At 46.2% G+C, this 20,856-nt stretch overlaps 1 protein-coding gene across 2 annotated transcripts in view; it reads left to right on the top strand.

Moving 5' to 3' along the window:
* The window catches only part of MYO5B (myosin VB), a 334,060-nt gene that overhangs the window by 123,077 nt on the left and 190,127 nt on the right, over positions 1-20,856 (top strand). For both annotated transcript variants that reach the window (XM_043558788.1, XM_043558787.1), the window contains exon 2: positions 15,210-15,320. In XM_043558788.1, the coding sequence (XP_043414723.1) occupies positions 15,210-15,320 (111 nt within the window). The remainder of the gene's footprint in view (positions 1-15,209; positions 15,321-20,856) is intronic.

Here is a 20,856-nt window from a genome sequence, read left to right as displayed (position 1 = left end):
AGCCTACTCACTGGGAAAACCAAGGTCCAGAAGATTTGATTTGTTGAGGGATGTTCTATTTGGATACCAAAGGAGGACCCCACCCCTTGATAAGATGCCTATCAGATCCAACACACCTGCCACACCAATACGCGGTTGCCTTTGGCTGAGTACTTCCAGCGCCATGTTTCAGCTCTCTTGAATAAATATGACTCAGCCTGAATCCCTTTTGTTGAAGGTATTGGGGTCATTCTATTGTGATGTTTCCCAAGGCTTTCTGCTGTGCTGGGTCTCCAGGACGGCCCTGGAACCAGGGAATTGGTAAGGATCCCTGGGGAAGGTTGGAACTGTAGTCCTGGACTACACCCCTATTTTAACACCTAAATGAACTTGCAAAGAGTAAATGTGACTCCAGCTTTGTCCGGAATTAGGATGATGGAACACTTTGTACGTGTACCTGGAACGTGCACCTGTTAAAATAGGGATGTCACACCCACTGTTCATCCCCCCATGCATTTGCTTTAAAGCTTACTGGTTATCTAGTGTGTAAGACATTTGCATGAAAGTGAGAATTTTGTTGAGGAATGAGACCTCCATTGTCCTAGTTTCTGAGAAACTTTGAGAGAGAGCACAAGCAGGGGAGGGGCAGAGAGAGGAGGAGACACAGAATCCGAAGCAGGCTCCAAGCTGTCAGCACAGAGGCTGATGCGGGGCTTGAACTCATGAAATGTGAGATCATGATCTGAGCTGAAGTCAGATGCTCAACTGACTGAGCCAACCAGGTGCCCCATAAAATGTTTCCAGTTTAAGAGCATTGTGTACAGAACACTTTGTAGAACATGCTTGAATACCCGGTAAAGAAAAGCCCAAGACTAGAGGACTAGAGGGTTTGTCACCTTTCCTTGGGGTTGCTGCATTAATAGCAACAGTGGTAACTTGGACCCTGAAAAATAGCCTTCCAGAGCAGCACCACTCACCTGATAGTGTGTGTGCACTGCTCAGGTAAGGTGAAGAGGCAGCAGACAGAGACTGCCACTCTCATGTCCAAAGTGAGGTCTAGCGATGCATTTACCTGTGTACAGTTTCAATGGGATGTGCTGGTGATCCCCTCATTACCTCCTCAAATGGTTTTCCATGATGCCTGCATGAGGGTGGAGGAGGGAAGTTTTTGGTGCAGAAGATGAACCTATCCTTACTGAGATGAAACTCCTCCCCTGCCCCTTAATCCTTTAGAGAGTAAAATGTTCATTTCACACCAGTCACATCAGTTCTTAGATTTTCTCTAAAACTCTCTTTGCTGGGTGACCCCATAGAGACTCAAGCTTAGGTGTTCTTTCAAGCTGTACCCCTGCTTTTCAGCCAGACCAGAAGTGACCTTGTGAAGTGTGTGAAACCACATCTAAATTAGTCTCTCAAACACAATCACTTGGCATAGAGGGCCTGAGCTAACCGTGATCATTCCTAGACCATCTGTGGCCATCTGACAGCAGGTTTGGTTGGAGAGTTTTAGCGAGTGTTACTGCCAAAGAATGGTTCACTTCCAAGTAGTAGGGTGCTGACTGCTGCCCCGTGATTGCTCGCACCCCCAGGATGAAAATTGAAGGCATTGCTTTGAGGTCTTTGGTTAATGGTGATTCAGGTAGCAGACACCCATTTACCTTCCTAACTTGGAAGTCAGAGTCTGTTTCCTGGCTGCTATTCAGTGAGAATGTGTGTTGGTTTCAGAATATTTTTTCCCTTCCTTCTGAGGTCCCAGCAGTGAAGATGCTATTGTGCCTGTTTGCCGATGTACTCAGATTGAACATTCCCTCTTGATTCTCGGTTAAACTTCTCCGCTCTCTAAGACCATGAACAAGTTCCCCATTGCAAAATACAGCAGAGAAAAAGTTGAAAGAGCTGGATTGGATAAAGGTGAAATATATGAATAAAGAGATTTAGAAGCTGTAGGAGTAGCATTAAGGTATGGTGGAAATGGTATTTCAGTTTGGAATGGTAAAGCACTGAGTAAATGAAGTAGTAAGAGTAATAGCAAAAGAAGAATTTCAAAGACTTTTTTTGGGCCTAGGGACAGGATAAATGGTGTCCCTGATTTCATTTGCATTGTGAGTGTTCACGCGAGGACGGGAAGGATGCATGACAGAAGATCTAACTATCTTCCTGTTGAGGGTTCTTTTTCCTTGTAGGTCAGTTTGTAAGTACAGGCCTTTTTTATTTGACTATAATTGACACACAGTTACACCCGTTTGAGGTGTACTTAGTGATTCGGCAAGTTGATACATTAAGCTGTGTTCATCACAAGTGTATCTACCGTCCATCCTGATATGTCACTATTAGAGTATTGTTGACTGTATTCCTTCTGCTGTTCCTTTCATTCCATGACTTATTCCATAATTGGAAGTCCATACCACCTTCTCCCTTTCACCCCTTTTGCCCCGCCCCCCACCCCCTCCCTTCTTGTATCCATTGGTTCTCTGTAGTGGTCTGATTTTGCTTTCTGCTCATTTTTTTTTTTTTTAAAGATTCTACATGTGAATGAAATTATATGGTATCTTGGACTTACTTCACTTGGCATAATACTTTCTAGGTCTATCCATGCTGTCACAAATGGCAAGATGTCATTCTTTTCTATGGCTGTGTGATATTCCAGTGTGTGTATATACCACATTTTCTTTGTCCATTCATCTGTTGATGGGCACGTAGGTGGCTTCCGTATCTTGGCTGTTGCCAATTTGCACTATTTGCAATAGTGCTGCAGTGAATGTAGGGGTGTATGTATTTTGAATTAGCGTTTTTGTTTTCTTTGGGTAAATACCAGCGGGGTTATTGGATCGTATGGTGTTTCTATTTTAATTTTTGGAGGATCCTCCATACTTTTTTTTTCCACAGTGGCTGCACCAGTTTACATTCCCATCACTGGTGCATGAGTGTTCCTTTTTCTCCACATGCTCATCAACACTTGTTTCTTTCATTCTAGCCATTCTGAGAGTTGTAAGGTGACAGCTCCTCATGGTTTGGATTTGCATTTCCCTGATGATGAGTGACGTTGAGCATCTTTTCATGTGTCAGTTGGCCATCTGGATGTGTAAATACTAATATTAATCCGTTAGACCACATCCCTCTTTGTATTTAAAACCCATGTACAGTTTTCCATTGGTTATAGAATAACCTGAACATCCTGTAATGTAACTTCCATGAGCCTCCTGCACATCTCAGTCACTGGAGCCCTTGCCCTCTGAGGTCTGCAGCTCACCCATACTGACTTGCAGCTTTTCAGTGAGTGCTACTCCTCCCTGTCCGAGGCTTGTCTGCAGCTGACTTTTTAGCCTAGAATGCTCCTCCCTCCCCACCAGGCCTAGCCAACTCCTTGTCCATGTAGGTTTCATCTTGGAACTTGCTTTTTCAGCAAAGCTTTTCCTGTGATGACCTGGACTGGGTGAGGTCCCATGTTGTATGTTGTGAATGTCTGTGCTGCTGAGGCAGTTAGGACCACCGGAGTAGATGAATTGCACAATGTGCTTGGGTATCTCTGAAGATGGGGACATGTCCTTTCCCTCTGCTGTGTGTCCCAGCATCTTGCATGCTGCCTGTCATGTGGTAGGTGTTCCGTAAATCCTTATGAACAAATGAGCTAGAGTCTATTTTCTTGTTGGTAGGCCTTGTAGCTTATGGGGATATGCAACAGTTGAATATCTGTTGAAGAATCTCAAGATGTGTTTGACTACTGGGGGGAGGGGAGGCTGACCTGCTTTGAGCTGTGAAAGAAGATGGAGAGCTGGCTTCAGTCCCAAATGCAAATGTGTAAGGCATTTAAATTCTAAGTTGGATGGGTCTCTTATAGGCAAAGCAAGAACAGGTCAGCATACTCATGTGTTGGGGCAGTTCCCAAAAATTTCCCTGGAAAAGAATGGTTCTAATGCATTTTCTCAGTTAACGTTCTGTGAGGTTGTGTTTGCAGAAGAGGGCTTAGCTTGAAATGACTTCACTGTTGGCTTTTGTTGCTTATAGAGGTCAGAGTGGAACAGGTTTTAAATTAAAAAAAAAAAAACAACCAATGGACTTACCTCTTAGTCTAGGGCTGATAGACTTTTTAATAAGTGTCACTGTGATTAAAAATTAAGACTGTTTCTCTGGGGAGAGAAATATATTAGTCTTCGGTGGTGGAGAGCAGGAGTATATACCTACATAGCGAAAGAAGAACAACTATCCAGTGATGGCATCATAAATGGAATTTATTTTTTAAAAAAATTTTTTAGCGAGACAGCATGAGTGGGGGAGGGGCAGAGAGAGGAGGAGACACAGAATCCAAAGCAGGCTCCAGGTTCTGAGCCATCAGCACAGAGCCGGACGCGGGGCTTGAACCCACAAGCTGCGAGATCATGACCTGAGCTGAAGTTGGACGCTTAACCGGCTGAGCCACCCAGGTGCTCCCATAAATGGAATTTAGAAGTAAGAGTGCTTCAGAGAGCTTAGGTGGAAATGAAGATGTGCTCTGAAAAACTGTCTTCAGTGACTTACATATGTGTGATAGGACTGTGGATTACTTAATTCACATACTTGATCCCTCTATGCAGAGAGTGCCTATTCCAAGGACTATAGTCATGTTGCTGGAAGTAGGATTTTAACAAAGCATTAGCTGCTTGGTGGGGTTCTGGCATATATTTAGCAGCATGGAATGTACTAGCTTTGAGTAAATCTTTTTTAGCATCTTCAGCAAGTGTCTTTAGCACCTTACAGAACCAACTTGTCATTGACCTGCAGGACTTTTGGTGAATTTTCCAAAACTTCCACCTGAACACATTGCTTTATAGTGGTTTCTAAGTCTCTAGTATAACTGCAGTTTCCAAGTGTACCGCTGGATAAAATGACTCAGCAGTGCTCCCTGAACACCACGTCCTTCCCATCTTGGTGTCAGTCTGTCACTTGAGGAGGTACTGCTTAACCTTTTAACATCTGTAGAGCGGGAACTGCTAAAGTTGGCCTTTACCAGCCGCATAGACATTTGCTTTGTTCCTTAGCTTCACATGTAGGTAGTGAATGTGAATTCAGACAGAATCGTGCCTGATCACACGATCAGGTGTCAGAAAGAGTGGAGGCTTTGTTCAAAAGTCTGGATTGAGGTGATGTTGTGTTGTAAGCATGTAAGAAAACAAAGATCAAAGATAGGCTTGTGATGACCAGTGACGGGAATAGGTAGATGCATCTTCCTTCTGATAAATTTGACTTTGTTTCATTTATTTTTAATTTTAAGTTTATTTTGAGAGCACACATGCAAGTGGGGGAGGAGCTGAGAGAGGGAGAATGCCAAGGGGGGCAGATCCCAATGTAGGGCTCGGACTCATGAACCACATGACATGGTGACCTGAGCCAAAATCAAGAGTTGGATGCTTAGCTGACTGAACCACCCAGGTGCCCCTTGTTTCATTTAAATAACAGGAAATATTGGCTTTTGTAACTTTGCTATTTAACTGCATTTAATCTGTTACAGAATGAAGCTCGCTTCTTAGCTCCCCCCTCCCCCCCTTCTGTCTTCCTTTACTCCACGGATGCTGAGTGGCTTTTTTCTATCCCAATCTCTCTGCATGAAGTTAAAGTTCTTCCTGGCATTCAGGTTAGCTTAGTTCTCTTTTTTTAGGAAAGAACATGGAGCAAGTTCAGTAGAGATCTGGGTTGGGGCTCAGGGATCTACCTGTGGCCCAGAATATGCATGGCTTTTGAGTTGTCAGTGCTGGACGCACAGAAGATTTACATATAGTTCCCTTTGGTTGTAAGTTAGCTTCCCAGTGAAGAGCATTTGGGGGAAAAGGGAAGGTTATTACCAGTCTGGGAAGACTCTCATGGGATGAGCAAACAGAGAAACCAGGAAGTAGGCATTAGTGCTGGAGGAGGAGGAGCTAAATTCAGGAGAGAAAGCAGAGGAGTTGGGCATGTGTTCCCATGGTGCTTCGTGGTTCTGCTGGGATTACTTGCTTGTGTCTGTACTCCCCTAGAGTAGATGTCTCCATGTCTCATTGAGGCCCCCCGGGCCTGAGTTCCTGCTGGCATAACAGTAACCACTGAGCCCTTACTGTGTGCTGCATGCTGTGCTAAATGTTTTCTATATGCCAGTTCATTTAATCTTAACAGCTCTAATGTGGAAGCATTTCCTCACTGGATAGATGGAAAATCTGAGCCTGAGCTAGAAGTTCAGGCCAGTACCTGATTGCTGAGTCTTTTTGGGAAAAAAAAATTATGGAAATATAGTTGACACAATGTTCCATTAGTTTCGGGTGTACAACATAACAATTAAGCAAGTCTCTGGGTTATGCTCATCATAAGTGTAGGCTGTCTGTCACTGTTCAGTGCTATTACAGTACCATTGACCCTTTTGCCTATGCTCTACCTTTTATCATGACTTCCTCTTTCTATAGCTGGAAGCCTTACCTCCCACTGCTCTTCACCCATTTTGCCCATTCCTCCCCACCTGCTTCCCTCTGGCAGCCATCAGTTTTGTTCTGTTTATGGGTCTATTTCTCCTTTATGTTCACTCCTTTGTGTTTTTTTGTTTTGGTTTCATACATAACTGAAATCATGTCACTTGTCTTGGACTTATTTCACTTAGCATATCCTCTAGGTCCATCCAAGTTGACACAAGTGGCCAGATCCTTTTTATGGCTGTATAATCGTTATATATAAATCGTTATATATATGAACCACATCTTTCTTACCTATTCATCTATCAGTGGATACTTAGGCTGTTTCCATATGTTGGCTATTTTAACTAATGCTGCAATAAACATAGGGGTGCATCTGTCTTTTTGAATTAGTGTTTTGTTTTCTTTGGGTAAATATCCAATAGTGGAATTAGTGGATTACATGGTATTTCTATTTAAAAAAAATTTTTTTCATGTTTAATTTTGAGGGCAAGAGCAAGCAGGGGAGGGGCAGGGGGGGTGGACAGAGGATCTGAAGCAGGTTCTGTGCTAACAGCACAGAGTTCGAGCTCGAACTCACGAACGATGAGATCGTGACCTGGGCCACCCAGGTGCCCCTGGTATTTCTATTTTTACTTTTTGGGGGAACATCCATACTGTTTTCCACAGTGGCTGTGCCAATTTATATTTCCACCAATAGTGCACAAGGGTTCCTTTTTCTCCACATTCTCACCAACACTACTTTGTCTGATTATAGCCATTCTGACAGGTGTCCAGGGATGGCTCATTATGGTTTTGATTTGCATTTCCCTGATAATCCTCACTAATCAGTGATGTTGAGCCTCTTTTCACGTCTGTTGGCCATCTGTATTGCTCCCTTGAAGCATACTCAGGTCCTCTGTCCATTTTTAAACCATTTTTTTAGTGTTCTGTAAGTTCTTTATCTTTTGGATGTTAACCCCTCAGATACTTAAATCTTAACCTCCTTGCTCTCCAGTTCATCCAGTAGGAGCCCAGTATGAGGGAAGGGAAGACGCTCAGCAACATACTGGTTGGGGGATATTCATGACTTTGTCCCCTCCAGTTTAGGGGTTTAATCATCAGGCCTGGGTTCAGGATGCACCTGGTGTCTGGGCCCATGAACATGATCTTCAGGCCTCTAATGTGGGAGAGGATAGTGGGTGGTCCTGCTTGGATAGGTGGAAAAAGTCTAGTCTTTGTCTTGCAGACTTTATTACGTAGAAGGATGAAATGTGACCCATTTCCTCCTATAAGGGCAGTTAGCTGAGGTGTTCTCACGGTTCCTACAACAGGGCAGTACCTGCCAAAGTGTTTTCTTCCCTATTCATAGAAGTATTGTTTCAAAATGGACACCATTACACCAAACAGAGGACATCACTTATGACATCTCTGCAAAGTATGTGTGTGCTTTCCTAACCTCACTTGAAGAATAGAGCTATGAATATTTCAAATTTTTATGAGGAGTATGTTTTTTTGGCCTAGAGGGATTTGTAGCCTCTTAGCACTGGTTGTCTGCTCCCCCTCCTTGCACGTGATGCCTTGGGCTCCAGGCAAGTTGGGGAAGCAGCTTATGGTCCTTTGCCGGAGTGAGCCTTCCTGCCTCAGGCGGCATCTGAGCCCCAGGCCCTGCCTTCTAACATTTGTTGTTCTTTGGAGCCCACAGCCTATCCACTTCTTTCAATCCTGGTGACTTTTGTTCGCTGATGCTGCTTTCTGTGATCAGGCTGGTCTTGTGTGGAGAAATGTGGATTCTGTGTTGCTTGAGGGGTAGAGGCTGACCAACTTGACCTTACATCTTGGTGGAGTTCTGGCACGAAATTCGTGTCCTGAGCAAATGCTATGGAGTATTGTCAGTTTTAGCAAAAGGGACTCCCCTTGCACCCCCAACCAGAGCCCTGATTTTTTAATCCTAGAGCAGAGATCTCCGTGCCTACTAACCGTGACATCATGTCACTGCGAAGGGTACAGCTGTGAACAGGCAGGCAGTGTGCCGGCTCCTAATCCCCTAACATGGGGAGGAGGGGACGGGCAATTTATCCAGTCAGCCACCAGGTTAGGCTGTGGGCTCCCCTCTAGTCCGTCCCCGGGAGACGGTGCCCACACTGCCTTGCTTCAAGTTTCAAGGCTATGTTGCAACCCAATCTTCAGTCTCTGATTGTTAAAGTACCTGGTGGCTTAACTTGGCACGTCCCTGTAAGTGGCTGTATGTACTTGTTTTTGTGTGTGCTTGCAGGACACTTTGCCTGTGTCAAATACACCCTCGGTGGGACCTGGGCTGCTGGAATCAAGTTAGCATTTTTCCACGAGGGGGCGACAGCAGAAGACTCGAGGTCACAGATTTCTCTGGTCATGGCTTTGACCCTAACTATGCACTGTGAGCTTGGGCAAGTTCTGTGTTTTTCTACCCTCAGTGTTCTTCTCTGTGATACACAGGTGATAACCCTGCTGCTCTCCAGTTTTAAACTAAGATGAAAGGATTAAAGTACTTAAAGTTACTTATTTTAGTGTAAGGCTGTGGAGGTGGCACTATTAATAATTCTAGGGAGTGAATGTTCTCCTTTCCCCAAAGTCCATTTTGATTCTGAGGCTTCTTCTGAAACCATGATTTTTTAACTCTGGCACATCCATTTGAAGCCTAAGAAAAAATACAGTGCTTGAGCCCTACTCTGAGATCTTAATTACTCAAGTGTGGGACATGGGCATTGGTGTTTCTCTTTTTTTTTTTTTTTTTTTTAAGATCAGATAATTCTTAAATAGCCAGCATTGAGAATCCCTTCTCTCGGGGTTTTGAACTTCAGGCTAGATCCATCTGATGATTTTTAGGCATGGCATGGCTATCTATGAACAACAATTTGCAGGACATTGAAAGGATCCCAGTAACCTGGAGGAAATCCCTTAGGCCTGCTATTTTCCTGTTCCCTAATTCTCTGCAGGATCCCATTCCGGATCCCACTCCTGGCCTAGGATTCCTAGATGAGTGTATACTATTACCACTGTCGCTGTTGCCTAAGGCTTGTAATTCTCTGATGCTGTGGGATTACATTTTATTCTTGGGATCACGTCCTGAGATACATCTTTTTACCTGCACTGTACAGCTGAGGAAACCAAGACTCAGAGCCACTCATCAACTTAACCCAGGCTAGTAAGTGGTGCTTAGATTCTTACCCAGGCTGTCTGGCTGTAGAGCCCACACAGCCATGCTCCTGTACTGCATCATGATCCATGCAAACGGGTAAATGTGATTCCCTTCTCGACAGGGCATTTATATTTTAGCAGGGGCTCTCTGGAGATTATTCTTGGATCCTGAGCTAAAGTGTTTTCAGGCTGAAATGTCCTGTTCAACCACAGGTGGGTAAGGAGAGACCTCTGGGCACATGAGGATCCCTGGTGCCTGCAGATGAGTTACCAAATAAAACCCTAAGCCTGCTCGCTTGCAAACTTGGGGGGCATCGGATGTACCTGTGGAGCTTTAAAAACCTCTGCCTGGTTCGCACCCCCCTTCCCCCTCAAGGATTGATGTAGTTGGTCAGAGGGGGTTACCTAGTGTGGGAAGCTTTAAAAGCTCCTCAGGTGGTTGTAGGGTGCAGCTGGGGTTGAGCATTACTGCCATGGGCCATCACTGCCTCCAGAGAGCTGCCTTTGCAGGCCCTACAGACAGGGGAGGGAGGAACCTGCGTCTGGAGAAGAGCTCTCCGTGCTGATGCATCTCAATTCAGAGAACTCTGCCTTCTCCGGTTAATATGCGGGGCTCTTTCCAAAAGAAAAATCGCAAGTTTTTTTGGTAATTGGGTCAGATTGCTATCTCTTTAGATATGACAGAGTTAAACATTGTTAAAAAGGGATAGTGACAAGTTCAGTGGCGCTATAATTGGGTTATGTGAGTCAGCTGGTCTTTCCTATAATCTGCCTCCAGGAAAGCTGGTAGAGGTTGGATTTGTTTGAAGGAATTCCTTGAAGGTGAGAAAGTGAGAGGCAACACAGAACCTTGGCTGTGGGGAGTTTCTATCTGGCCTGTAGAATCGATGATTTTCTGTTAAAGGAATGTGTTTTATCTTCCTGTTTCTTCAGGCATTAGAAGTGCAGACCCATGCCAATAGAGCGTGTACAGGATACTGTTGGCGTCATCTGCAACAAAAACAGTTTATGTTAAATGGAGGTGAAATTCACATAACATGAAATGAACTATTTAAAGTGAACAGTTCAGGGGCATGAATACATTTGCAGGGCTGTGTGGCCACAACTTCTATCTAGTTGGAGAATATTTCCATCACTCCAGCGGAAACCCCTTCCAAGTTCTTAGCCTGTTCACTTGACTGTTTACTCTGCATTGATCATGATTTGCCTTGTTTGGGGGTTACAAAGGTAATGGATCTTCCTCAGGTGGGTAGGTCTGGGGAGGGAAGGGACAGTGGTGTGGTGGTCGCTAAGTCAGCGCACATAAAGCAAACTTTGGTTAAAATTGTGCTTGGCAATCCTATCAATTGCTCATCAAGTGTGGCATGCGTGACATTGGGTAACTGAGCTCTGCTCTGTAATTTGTGGGCACTTTAAGCTGAGAATGCATGAAATAGGATAAAGGTGGGAAGGCCTGCTGCAGATGTTGCCCATCCTGTACCATCATAATGCAGGGTTTACCTCGTTCTGCTTTCACGGTGAGCTGCTCTCATCTCCGCGCACGGCCACATGTATCTTCATTGTGGACATGGAGGAAATGACAGCATCTAGCACAGAGCGGGCACATATTAGGTGCTCAAATGTTTACTTGATTTGAATCTAAAACTTGCTTGATCAGGCCTGTAATACACAACGTCTGTTAAAAGGAGGAGCATTTGACCATCTGTTTCCAGAGTTGGCATCAATCGTTGCTGCTTGCCCACCTGTGCTGAATAACTATTACTCTTGTTAGGAATTGGTCACAACACCCTTCAGAGTATATTTTTATGTGAATTATCTGCTCAACTAGATGGTACGTTCCTTAAAGTCAGGGTGTAGGTCTCCATGTTTATACTCGATTACATGGTGCCTACCACAGTGTGTTTACCATATAAACCGGGTGCTTCATAAGTGCATCACTTACTGATTCCTGTCTCAGCACACGTGATTGAGCATCTGTTCTATTGCCAGGGATACAGAGATGCCCAGTAGTATATTGGAAAGAGCTTGAAGTAGTGAGATGAAACTGATGTAAAAGAAATGCCTGCAGAACCGTAAAGTTAATCTTGGAAGGGGTTGCAGCACCTCAGAGTGGGTGAGGGCTAACCCAGGGAAGGTAAGGGTTCAGTGAGGACTGGGAACTGGGACTTGGATTCTGCCCACATGGACAAGTGAGGGAAGGTCATTTTGGACTGAGGAAACGACATGTATAAAGGGTGAGAGCAACGAACTTCACAGCGATGGTCAGATAGTAAACCTTTCAGGCTTACACAACCATCCTCCACATGCAGAAGCAGCCATAGACCATATTCAAATAGAATGTGCTGTTGTGTACCGATAAAATCTATGGACACCAAAATTTGACTTTCATGTAATTGACATGTTATCATCTGGATAGCACCTTTTTTCCCCCCTGCAAACCCTTTAACCATTTAAAGACTATTCTTAACTCCAAGGCTGCACAAAAACAGACAGTACACGAGATTTGGCCCAGGGCTATAGTTTGGCTGACCCAGGTACAAAGGGAAGTATGAGCATAGATTGTAGGAGCAGAACAGCAAGTACTTAGGGTATGCAGTGATTCGGTGGGTGTGGGTGGAGGCTGAGATGCTACATTTCTTTTTTTTTTAATTATTTTTTATTTTTAAAAATTTATATCCAAATTTATTAGCATATGGTGCAACAGTGATTTCAGGAGTAGTGCCCCTTCCCCATTTAGCCCATCCCCCCCACAACCCCTCCAATAACCCTTAGTTTGTTATCCATATTTGAGTCTCCTGTTTCTGTCCCCTTCCATTTTTATATTTTTGTTTCCCTTCATCTTTTCATAGGATTTTGTCTTTCTCTAATTTCACTTAGTATAATACCCTCCAGTTCTGTCCATGTAGTCGCAAATGGCAAGATTTCATTCTTTTTGATGGCTGAGTAATACTCCATTGTGTGTGTGTGTGTGTGTGTGTACATACACACACACACACACCACATCTTCTTTATCCATTCATCCATCTATGGGCATTTGGGCTCTTTCCATACTTTGGCTGTTGTTGATAGTACTGCTATAAACATGGGGATGCATGTGTCCCTTTAAAACAGCACATCTGTATCCCTTGGATAAATGCCTAGTGCAATTGCTGGGTTGTAGGGTAGTTCTATTTTTAATTTTTTGAGGAACCTCCATACCGTTTTCCAGAGTGGCTGCACCAGCTTGCATTCCCATGAGATGCTACATTTCTAACAAGCTCCCAGGGAATTGTGAGGCTGAGGTCCTCACAGCAGCAAAGATCTGAAGCATCATTCTAGTCCCCTTATAGCGCTGATCCTGTGCTGGGCTCTGTGGGATAGGAAAATGGAGAAAATCTTCTGCCTCGAGGTGCTTTTAGTCTATTTGGAGAGAAGAGATTTGTATAAGTAGATGAGTGGACCCTCCCAGAATAAGAATTAAACAGCTAGTGCCAGGCAGTGAGCCTCCCTGGTGCTGGGTGCAATGGACAGCAGGGGTCAGGCTGCTGGATCCCCTGTGTGGGTTGGGACTGGGCCCCCTTGGCTTCCAGGATGTCACACAGCTTGATGTCCACATAGCATCATTATCTCTGCTCAGTTCCTATTGGGACTTTCCTCATTCTTCTTTGTCACTCTTCTCTTGAGCCTTTCCTGACACCTTTCATATGGAGTGGAGACTTTGAGGACTGTTTCTCGGGTGTGCTGTACTCCCTCTGCCTGGAGGGGAAGGCCCAGGAGCAAGCTCAGAGGGACAGGAACTGTAGGGAGGCTAAGGAAAGATCCCTCATCTGAAGCTTGGGGACAGGGCCATCAAAGTCCTTGGAGCTGGGCGGAAGATAGGCTTCCATCACAGCGGAGGAGGGAAGTTAGGGCACCTGAGGGGAGTAGTGTTGACAGTTATCGTTGGCAAATACTGAAAGTTTGCTCTGGAGGTAGCTCAGAGCACTCTTAACGTCTTTCTCTCAAGCACTCAGGTACTGTAAAGCTCAATAGCATCTTCATAAAGATGCGGTCATTCCGGCAGGCTCACAGGCAGAGTGGAGATCCTGTGAGAACCTGATTCTTCATAATGCAAAAAATGACTCTGGCTTTGTATCCTGAGCTGGGACACCAGGGATGCAAATTGGTGGTGGTTTGCTTTCCCACTAATGAGTATTGATGAGTCGCTCTCGATACTGACCTAGAGACCAGTGCAGGCAGGGTCAGCCGGGCATCTGGGTGGCTCAGTAGTTGGAGCTTCCGACTTCAGCTCGGGTCACGATCTCACAGTTTGTGGGTTTGAGCTCCACATCAGGCTTTGCCCAGACAGCTCAGAGCCTGGAGCCTGCTTCGGATTCTCATTTCTCTCTCTCTCTCTCTCTCTCTCTCTCTCTCTCTCTCTCTCTCTCTCTCTGCCCTTCCCTTCCCCAACCCCCCTCAAAAATTAATGTTAAACAAAATGAAGGGCCAGTGACCATCTGGAAGAAAATACCATGTGAAAGAAAAGAAGTTGGGGGGGATGGCAGGACTAAAATTAAAGCCTGACGGCTGCTTGTGCCCGGGCAGCTGACTGACCACAAGGTCAGGGCGTGGAGTCGTCACTCCACAAGGTTGGTTATACTGACCCAGGCACACATTCTGGCTGGCCTTTCAGTCCTAAGAGCTGTTCGTTTCAGGATTGCTGAGAAGGTTCTGTGGCCATGACACTGTGTGCGCGGGTGCACCCGTAGCCAGGTTGAAAGCAGAGAGGCCCTGTGGCAATGACATACCTACGAGATGGAGACAGTTGTCTGACGGGCATGAGGAGTGCTGTTAAGAGCAGCCGCCGGCAGGTCCAGATGCCTCAGACATGTGGTGTCCACGGCCGCACGCGCCACTCACCTGGGGCGCTCCCGTCTCCTCCTGTTCTGAGCTGGTCTGAGGTGGAACTCGGACTGGGTATTTTCACGTTCCCAGGTGACTGTAGTGTGCAGTCAGGGCCGACCCCTCCCCCCCCCCCCCCCCCCCCCAGGTGGATGGAGAGGGCTTATTCACTTACCAAGGGCTGTATTCTTCCCTGCTAGGAGTTCTCCAGCTTAATGACTTTGCAGATCTCCTAGCTGCTGGGGGAGGGGGATTTTTTTGGGTATGTTTGTGGCTCAAAGAATGCACGAATAAATTGAGGTTGCTGACGACTTAAGAGTATGTAAATACACTTTCGATTTGCTGACCACTGTGTTTCACTTCTGCGGGAAAATGGCTTTGTCCCCGAATGCAGTGTATCAGAGCAGAGGTTCCCAGGATTTGAAGATTGGCTCTCCTGTCTCAGTCTTGGCATGTGTTGTTCTGTTCTTTGTTGGCTGGACACTGCCTCTGACATTGCTCTTTTGTACCACCCTTGAGATGATGGTGCAGAGCTCTGGTGGATGTAACCAGATGCTGGCCTGGCAGTCTTGCTGGGAGAATTATAATTAGATGTGGTGTTCTTAGGATCTATAAAGTGCCCTCTGTCCCCACTCCCGTGGGTTACTTACCTGTTGTCATGGTATTAGACCATCTTGTATTTTGAAACGTGAAGGAAGAGGCATCCAGATGGCCTCATAACTTCTCTGGAGGGCCCCTCGTAGGTAGTGACACATAAGTAGAAACCTGAAAGCTTTATCGGAGTTTCTTGTTTTAATCTTCCAGTACACGAGGGTCTGGATCCCTGACCCTGATGAAGTGTGGTGCTCAGCTGAGTTAACCAAGGACTACAAGGAGGGAGACACGAGCCTCCAGCTCAGACTGGAAGATGAAACGGTAAGTGCAGGTGGTGGGAGCAGGGAGCACAGGGCTGGCTGGTAGATGGTGGGCTTGAGTTTCCCCTGCAGAGTGGAGCCACTGAGTCCCTGGCATCTTTCTGTTGCTGCTGGCAAACTGTAAAACTGTGCTGTGGCTGTCCCGTAAGTGCCCACTGGTGTTGTAACTAAGAGATCGCTGGTGGCCAAGGCAAGAATCTGCTCAGAGTAGGAGGGTTCCCTTCATGGGGCCGTGGTGTCAGTGGGAGGTGACAAGGAGGGACCATAAGAGACCGCGCACGGTAGAGTGGCCAGAGCACTGGTTCTGGACCCCAGCCTATCTGGGGATTGGGATCCTGGCTCATCCATTGTTAGCTCTGTGCCTTTGGGTGAGTTAGCACTCTTTCTGTACTTGTTACTTCATCGGTTACAGGGGAGTGAAAGTTGGTCTAGGGGGCTTATGAGAATAAAATGACCTGCTACGTGACATGTCCTTAGAATAGTGCCTGGCACACAGCATTCCACATGTGTTAGCTGTGCAGCACGAATTCTTTAGTAGTTGACTTTCATGTGGCTTCATTCAGAAGGAAGACAAGGTGGCTAACTGAAATCTTCCTCCTATACTGTCCGATTTTCTGCTTTTCATGAGCCTTTAGTGTGACTACCCTTCTCTGTTGTGCGCATTCTACAAATACTTAAATACTTGCACTGTGCTGGGTCATGGAGGTATATGTGGCCCTGTCATTTGGGGGAGGTCACGGAAGTCCAGCAAAGTGTTGTGACACATGGCATTAGGCACAGAAGCTTGTGGATAAGGTGTGGGGTGAGGTGAAGGTGTTGAAGGGGTCATGGGAAGGAGCCAGCAGTAGAAGACTGGGTGGGGGGCGGGGAATGAGAGAACAGAGTGTCCCAGCGGAAGTTGTGTGTGCCAGTGGCCCCAGGCTGCGGTGTGTTCACTTGGGGTGTGTTGAAGGAAAGGAGGCCTGTGTACCTGGAAGGCCTTGAAGGCAAGGGGTCAGATGGGTGGCCTGAGGTGAGGACACAGGCAGAGGTCGTTTGGGCTGCGGGGTTTACAGTGGGGCAGACTGGGAGAGAAACAGGTTTTTGAAAAAACAAACACTTTTGAGTATCGTTGACACACAAGGTTACATCAGTTGCAGGTGTACAGCCTAGTGATTGGACAAGTTTATACCTTATGTGCTGGGTGTTCTGCTAAGTGAAGTAAGTCCTACTGACCGAGATGAATGGCACGTGAAATCACTCAATTGTTTTAGATTCCATATGAGGAACAGGTTTTTTTTTTAATTTTTTTTTTAACATTTATTTATTTTTGAGACAGAGCATGAACGGGGGAGGGCCAGAGAGAGAGGGAGACACAGAATCTGAAGCAGGCTCCAGGCTCTGAGCTGTCGGCACAGAGCCTGATGCGGGGCTCGAACTCATGGACCATGAGATCGTGACCTGAGCGAAGTCGGACGCTCAACCGACTGAGCCACCCAGGCGCCCCAAGGAACAGGTTTTGAAGGAAGTGGCAGGAAGAAACCAAGAAGTGGCTTTGGGATGGGTTAAGTTGGAGGGGCTGCAAGAGCAGGCATTGCTTGGGGGGAAGGCTGGCGGCACTGGTGTGAGACGTTTGTACCACGTCTTTTAGCCTTTGATCATTTACTGTCCGGCTGTTTCTTCTTTCAGGCATCTTGGTCTTGTCTTTCTAGTTAGTGATGACCTACTTGAGAAATGGACCTTGTCTTACACTTTGCCCACATAGTACCTACTGTGGTTGGTGATTAACTCACTGATTAGTAGAAAGAGGGAACTCTCCTCCTGCCATCTTCTGTTTGCAACCCCCTCCCCAAGCCTATGACTTGGTAAAACTGGGACAGTGAGTTTGTTAGATTTTTTACACCAAGGTGTGCATGCCTCCCCTTTCCCTTCCTGGCAGGAAGGGTTGAGGCAAGAAAAAAAAAATTCCCAGCAGATGGAATCCTGTTGATCGTGTTGAATAACATCCCACCCCACGACCAAAACAAAATGAAATTAGTTCCCCCCACTTGAAGGCTGTAACTTCTATTCCAGCAGATTTCATTTTAGTTGATCTTTTAAGTGGGTGGGTGTTTTTAAAGGGTTATATGGAGGTAGTGAAGAAGGATCTGCTGTGCCGCTGGAACAGAGCAGATGTGTGCCTCCCCAGCTGAAAGTCTGCCCAGCATGACTAATCCTAGCAGCTGCCCGGGAGCCCCCCACCCTGCTATGTGGCCAGTCAGCGTGCAGTCAGAAGGGATGCCTGGAGCTACACATGAGCAGCTCTTGAGAAATAATGGACTCTGAACACCTAGCTCTGTCCAGGTCACTCGCAAACTGCTTTGTCCAGAGCGGGCTCTGAGTGGTCTCTAAGAGTGACTAACCTGAGCTGTGGACCAGAGGCAGGAGGGCAGAAGTTGGAGGACTGGCCTCTGCAAGCTTGGAGAACATCTACTCTGCAGCTGAGACCTTCCTTGATGTACGAGGCTGGCTGGAAAATCCACCTGGTGGTGTTCCCACCATCGCCCTCCTGTCCAAGAGTGTGGGTTTAACTGCGGTGGCAAAGGAGGAAAAGAAATTCTATTCTGGAGAACAGTGTTCTTAATTCCCAGCTTCTACCTTACTGCTCCCCTGTGTTCTGCTCAAGGTGGTCAGGCTCCTTGGTGTTCTCGAAGAGGTTTCTTCTTGGCTGTTGCTTGCTTGTTGTTGTGGTCAAGTACACAAAACATAAAATTGACCATGGTAACCATTCTTAAGTTCACAGTTCAGTGGCATAAAGTACTTCCACGTGGTTGTGCCCACCATCACCACCATCCATGTCCAGAACTCTTGATCTTGCAAAACCGAAACTCCCCACTCGCCTGCAGCCCTGATAGCTCTACTCCACTGTGTCTCTCTCAGTTGGGCTGCTTTGGGAACTCCTAGAAGTGGAATCCTAGACTATTGGTCCTCCTGTGTCTGGCTTGTTTCACTGAGCACAGTGTAAGGTTTTTATATTTAAGCCTGTGGGAAACTTGTTGGAAAAGGATAGTGTCATCTCTTCTCCCCACAGCTGTGATGGGTGCAAGGTAGTGCCGACCCTTAGCACAGTGCTGCCTTTACTGGATCAAGCGTCTTGGTGTAGACTGACCTTGATGATGCATGTAGCTCCCTTGTTTGCCTCGAATAGAGAGATACCAGGCAGCCTTCCCTCGCAGGCCTCCGCCTCCCTTACAGACTCCTGCCCTCTAGTGGCAGGGAAAACTTCCCGTTTCCATGGTTTTGCTTTTCAATTGTTTCTGACTGGAGTTGCTATCCAGTGTCCTGCAGCCACTTGGTGGGGAGTACTCCCCGTACCCAAGGTCCTGCGGGAGTGTGCGTGAGAGGAAGACGGGTACATGTGAGCCTAAAGGAGGGGGCCGTGTGGCACCTGTGTCTCGGCACACCCAAGCCCTGGAACGTAGGTGGGGCCAGGGCGAGAGGATGGATGTAAGCCTGTGTGTGTTTAACAGTAAAGGCCTGCTTTATCAAAAATAAAGTAAAACTGACCTAATTTTTGGAAATGAAAACCTTTAACATCTTAAAGATATATTTGCAACTCTCTACTCTTTAGTCTCCATGTAGCTGCCATTGTCAAGAACCATGATCTTGAAGCACGTTGTGCCTCTACCTATATATAAACAAATTGAAGAGGGCCGTGAATTGAGTATTGCAAACTACTCATGTCACGTTGCTGTGGTTGCAGATACTGTACTAATTTGTGAGTGCCTGTGGAGAAGCTGGGAATTAGACACGGGGCGTGGCTGGGAAATGAGATCTCCTTGTGTGAATTTTGTTTGCAGTTGTGCCCTCTGAAAGGAGAGATCAACATGCTCATTGGCCTGTCCTCTCTCCGCCTCTTTCCTGTCCGCTTCCTCCCCACACCCCCGAGCAGTGTGTGTCTCTGGCATTGGTGGTGGTACAGTTGGCAGACCTTCGGGGCACCTGGATGCTGTTACCTTCCTTCAGGGATGTGTGGCAAGAGGCGTGCTGAGACATTTTCCCCAGGGGCTAAGGTGTTCGTCCCGGGAGTGTACGTTGAAGATTGCAGGGCTCAGATGTGTCCCCACGGAAGCTTGATCCCAAGTGGCAGCACGATCGTGTGTTGTTCAGTAAGCTTCTATTTTGTGTTGAAGATGATGGAACCCTTGAAGATGAAAGGCCCAGGGAAAGGCCCCTCCTACTCAGGTCGAAGGACAGGGCCAAACGTGCCCAGCTGTTAGGAGATGACAAACTTGGTTCTTTATGGCAGGAAGCAAATGTTGCAGAAGAACGAGGACCCCTGCGCTTAACCGTTGATGCCCTGAGCCCTGGGCATCCTGAGAATGCCCACAGGGCTTGTCAGCCCAGTTCAGGTCAAGTGTCACCTGTGTGCACATCTCGTGAAACCAGAGCTAAGAGTGGCCAATACTCGCAGTACAACTTCTTAGTGCAGGCGATTTTGATTACTAGTTTTTTTCTTTCTGTTCTACTGGTTATTTCTGTTCTTATTTTAATATTTGGTCACCTAATTTTTTGCTCTCCACTGCTCAGTAATCTACACTCGAGACCATCTTTGGTTGGCAAGGATAACATGAAGACCGTTATCATGTTTATATCGTATGCATACAAAAAACATGTAAAGTTATAAAAACTTGCATGTAAACATTAGTAATATTACCAATGTAATTAGTTATCTTGCTTTTGAGGTAGGCTGTAATTTGTTTTAATTAAAAATATTTTTATTGTCAGGGTGCCAGGGGGGCTCAGTCAGTTGAGCGCCCAACTCTTGGTTTTGGCTCAGGTCATGATCGCACAATTCGTGAATTTGACCCCTGTGTTGGGTTGTGTGCTGACGGTGAGAAGCCTGCTTGGGATTCTCTCTCTCTGCCCTTTCCCTCCTCTTGCTCTCTCTCTCAAAAAAAAAAAAAAATTTATTGTAAAATACATCTAACATAAAAAGGCCATCTTCACCATTTTTCTAAGTATACCATCCAGGGCATTAAGTACATGGACACTGTTATGTAATCCTCACCACCATCTGTGTCCTTCCTGTAATTGCCCTTTTCCTCCTCTGTATCTGTGATCTCTTCCATCAGTGAGGATACTTTGCCTGGCTGCTTTTGCTTAGTGATATTTTTTTTTTTTTGCCTCTGCTCTCCCTGCAGTCCCCTCCCCGCTGGACAAGGGAGATTTTGCAACGTCTGGGTACATTTTAGGCTGTCAAGACTGAGGAGGAAGGTCTGCTCCTGGCATCTAGCAGGTAGAGGACAGGTTTGCTGCTAAGCATCCTGTGGTGCACAGGGTGGCCAGCACCCACCCCACCCCACCCCCTGTCCTAGGTAAAGATGGTGGAGGTTGAAGAATTCTGGATTTAACCCATGCAGGACAGCCTGGATTGTTCATGGCTGAGAGACCCCAAGTCAAAAGCCATATTGAGATTCCAGGATTCTAACAGTGTGTCAGCTGTGTTTCCTGCAATAAATTGAAAGATTAACTTGGACTCTATTTAAAAAAAAATTTTTTTTAAATGTTTATTTTTT

The sequence above is a fragment of the Prionailurus bengalensis genome, chromosome D3 (genome assembly GCF_016509475.1).
Source record: "Prionailurus bengalensis isolate Pbe53 chromosome D3, Fcat_Pben_1.1_paternal_pri, whole genome shotgun sequence".
NCBI classification, from domain to species: Eukaryota; Metazoa; Chordata; class Mammalia; order Carnivora; family Felidae; genus Prionailurus; species Prionailurus bengalensis.
This window is presented reverse-complemented; position numbering and strand designations above follow the sequence as displayed.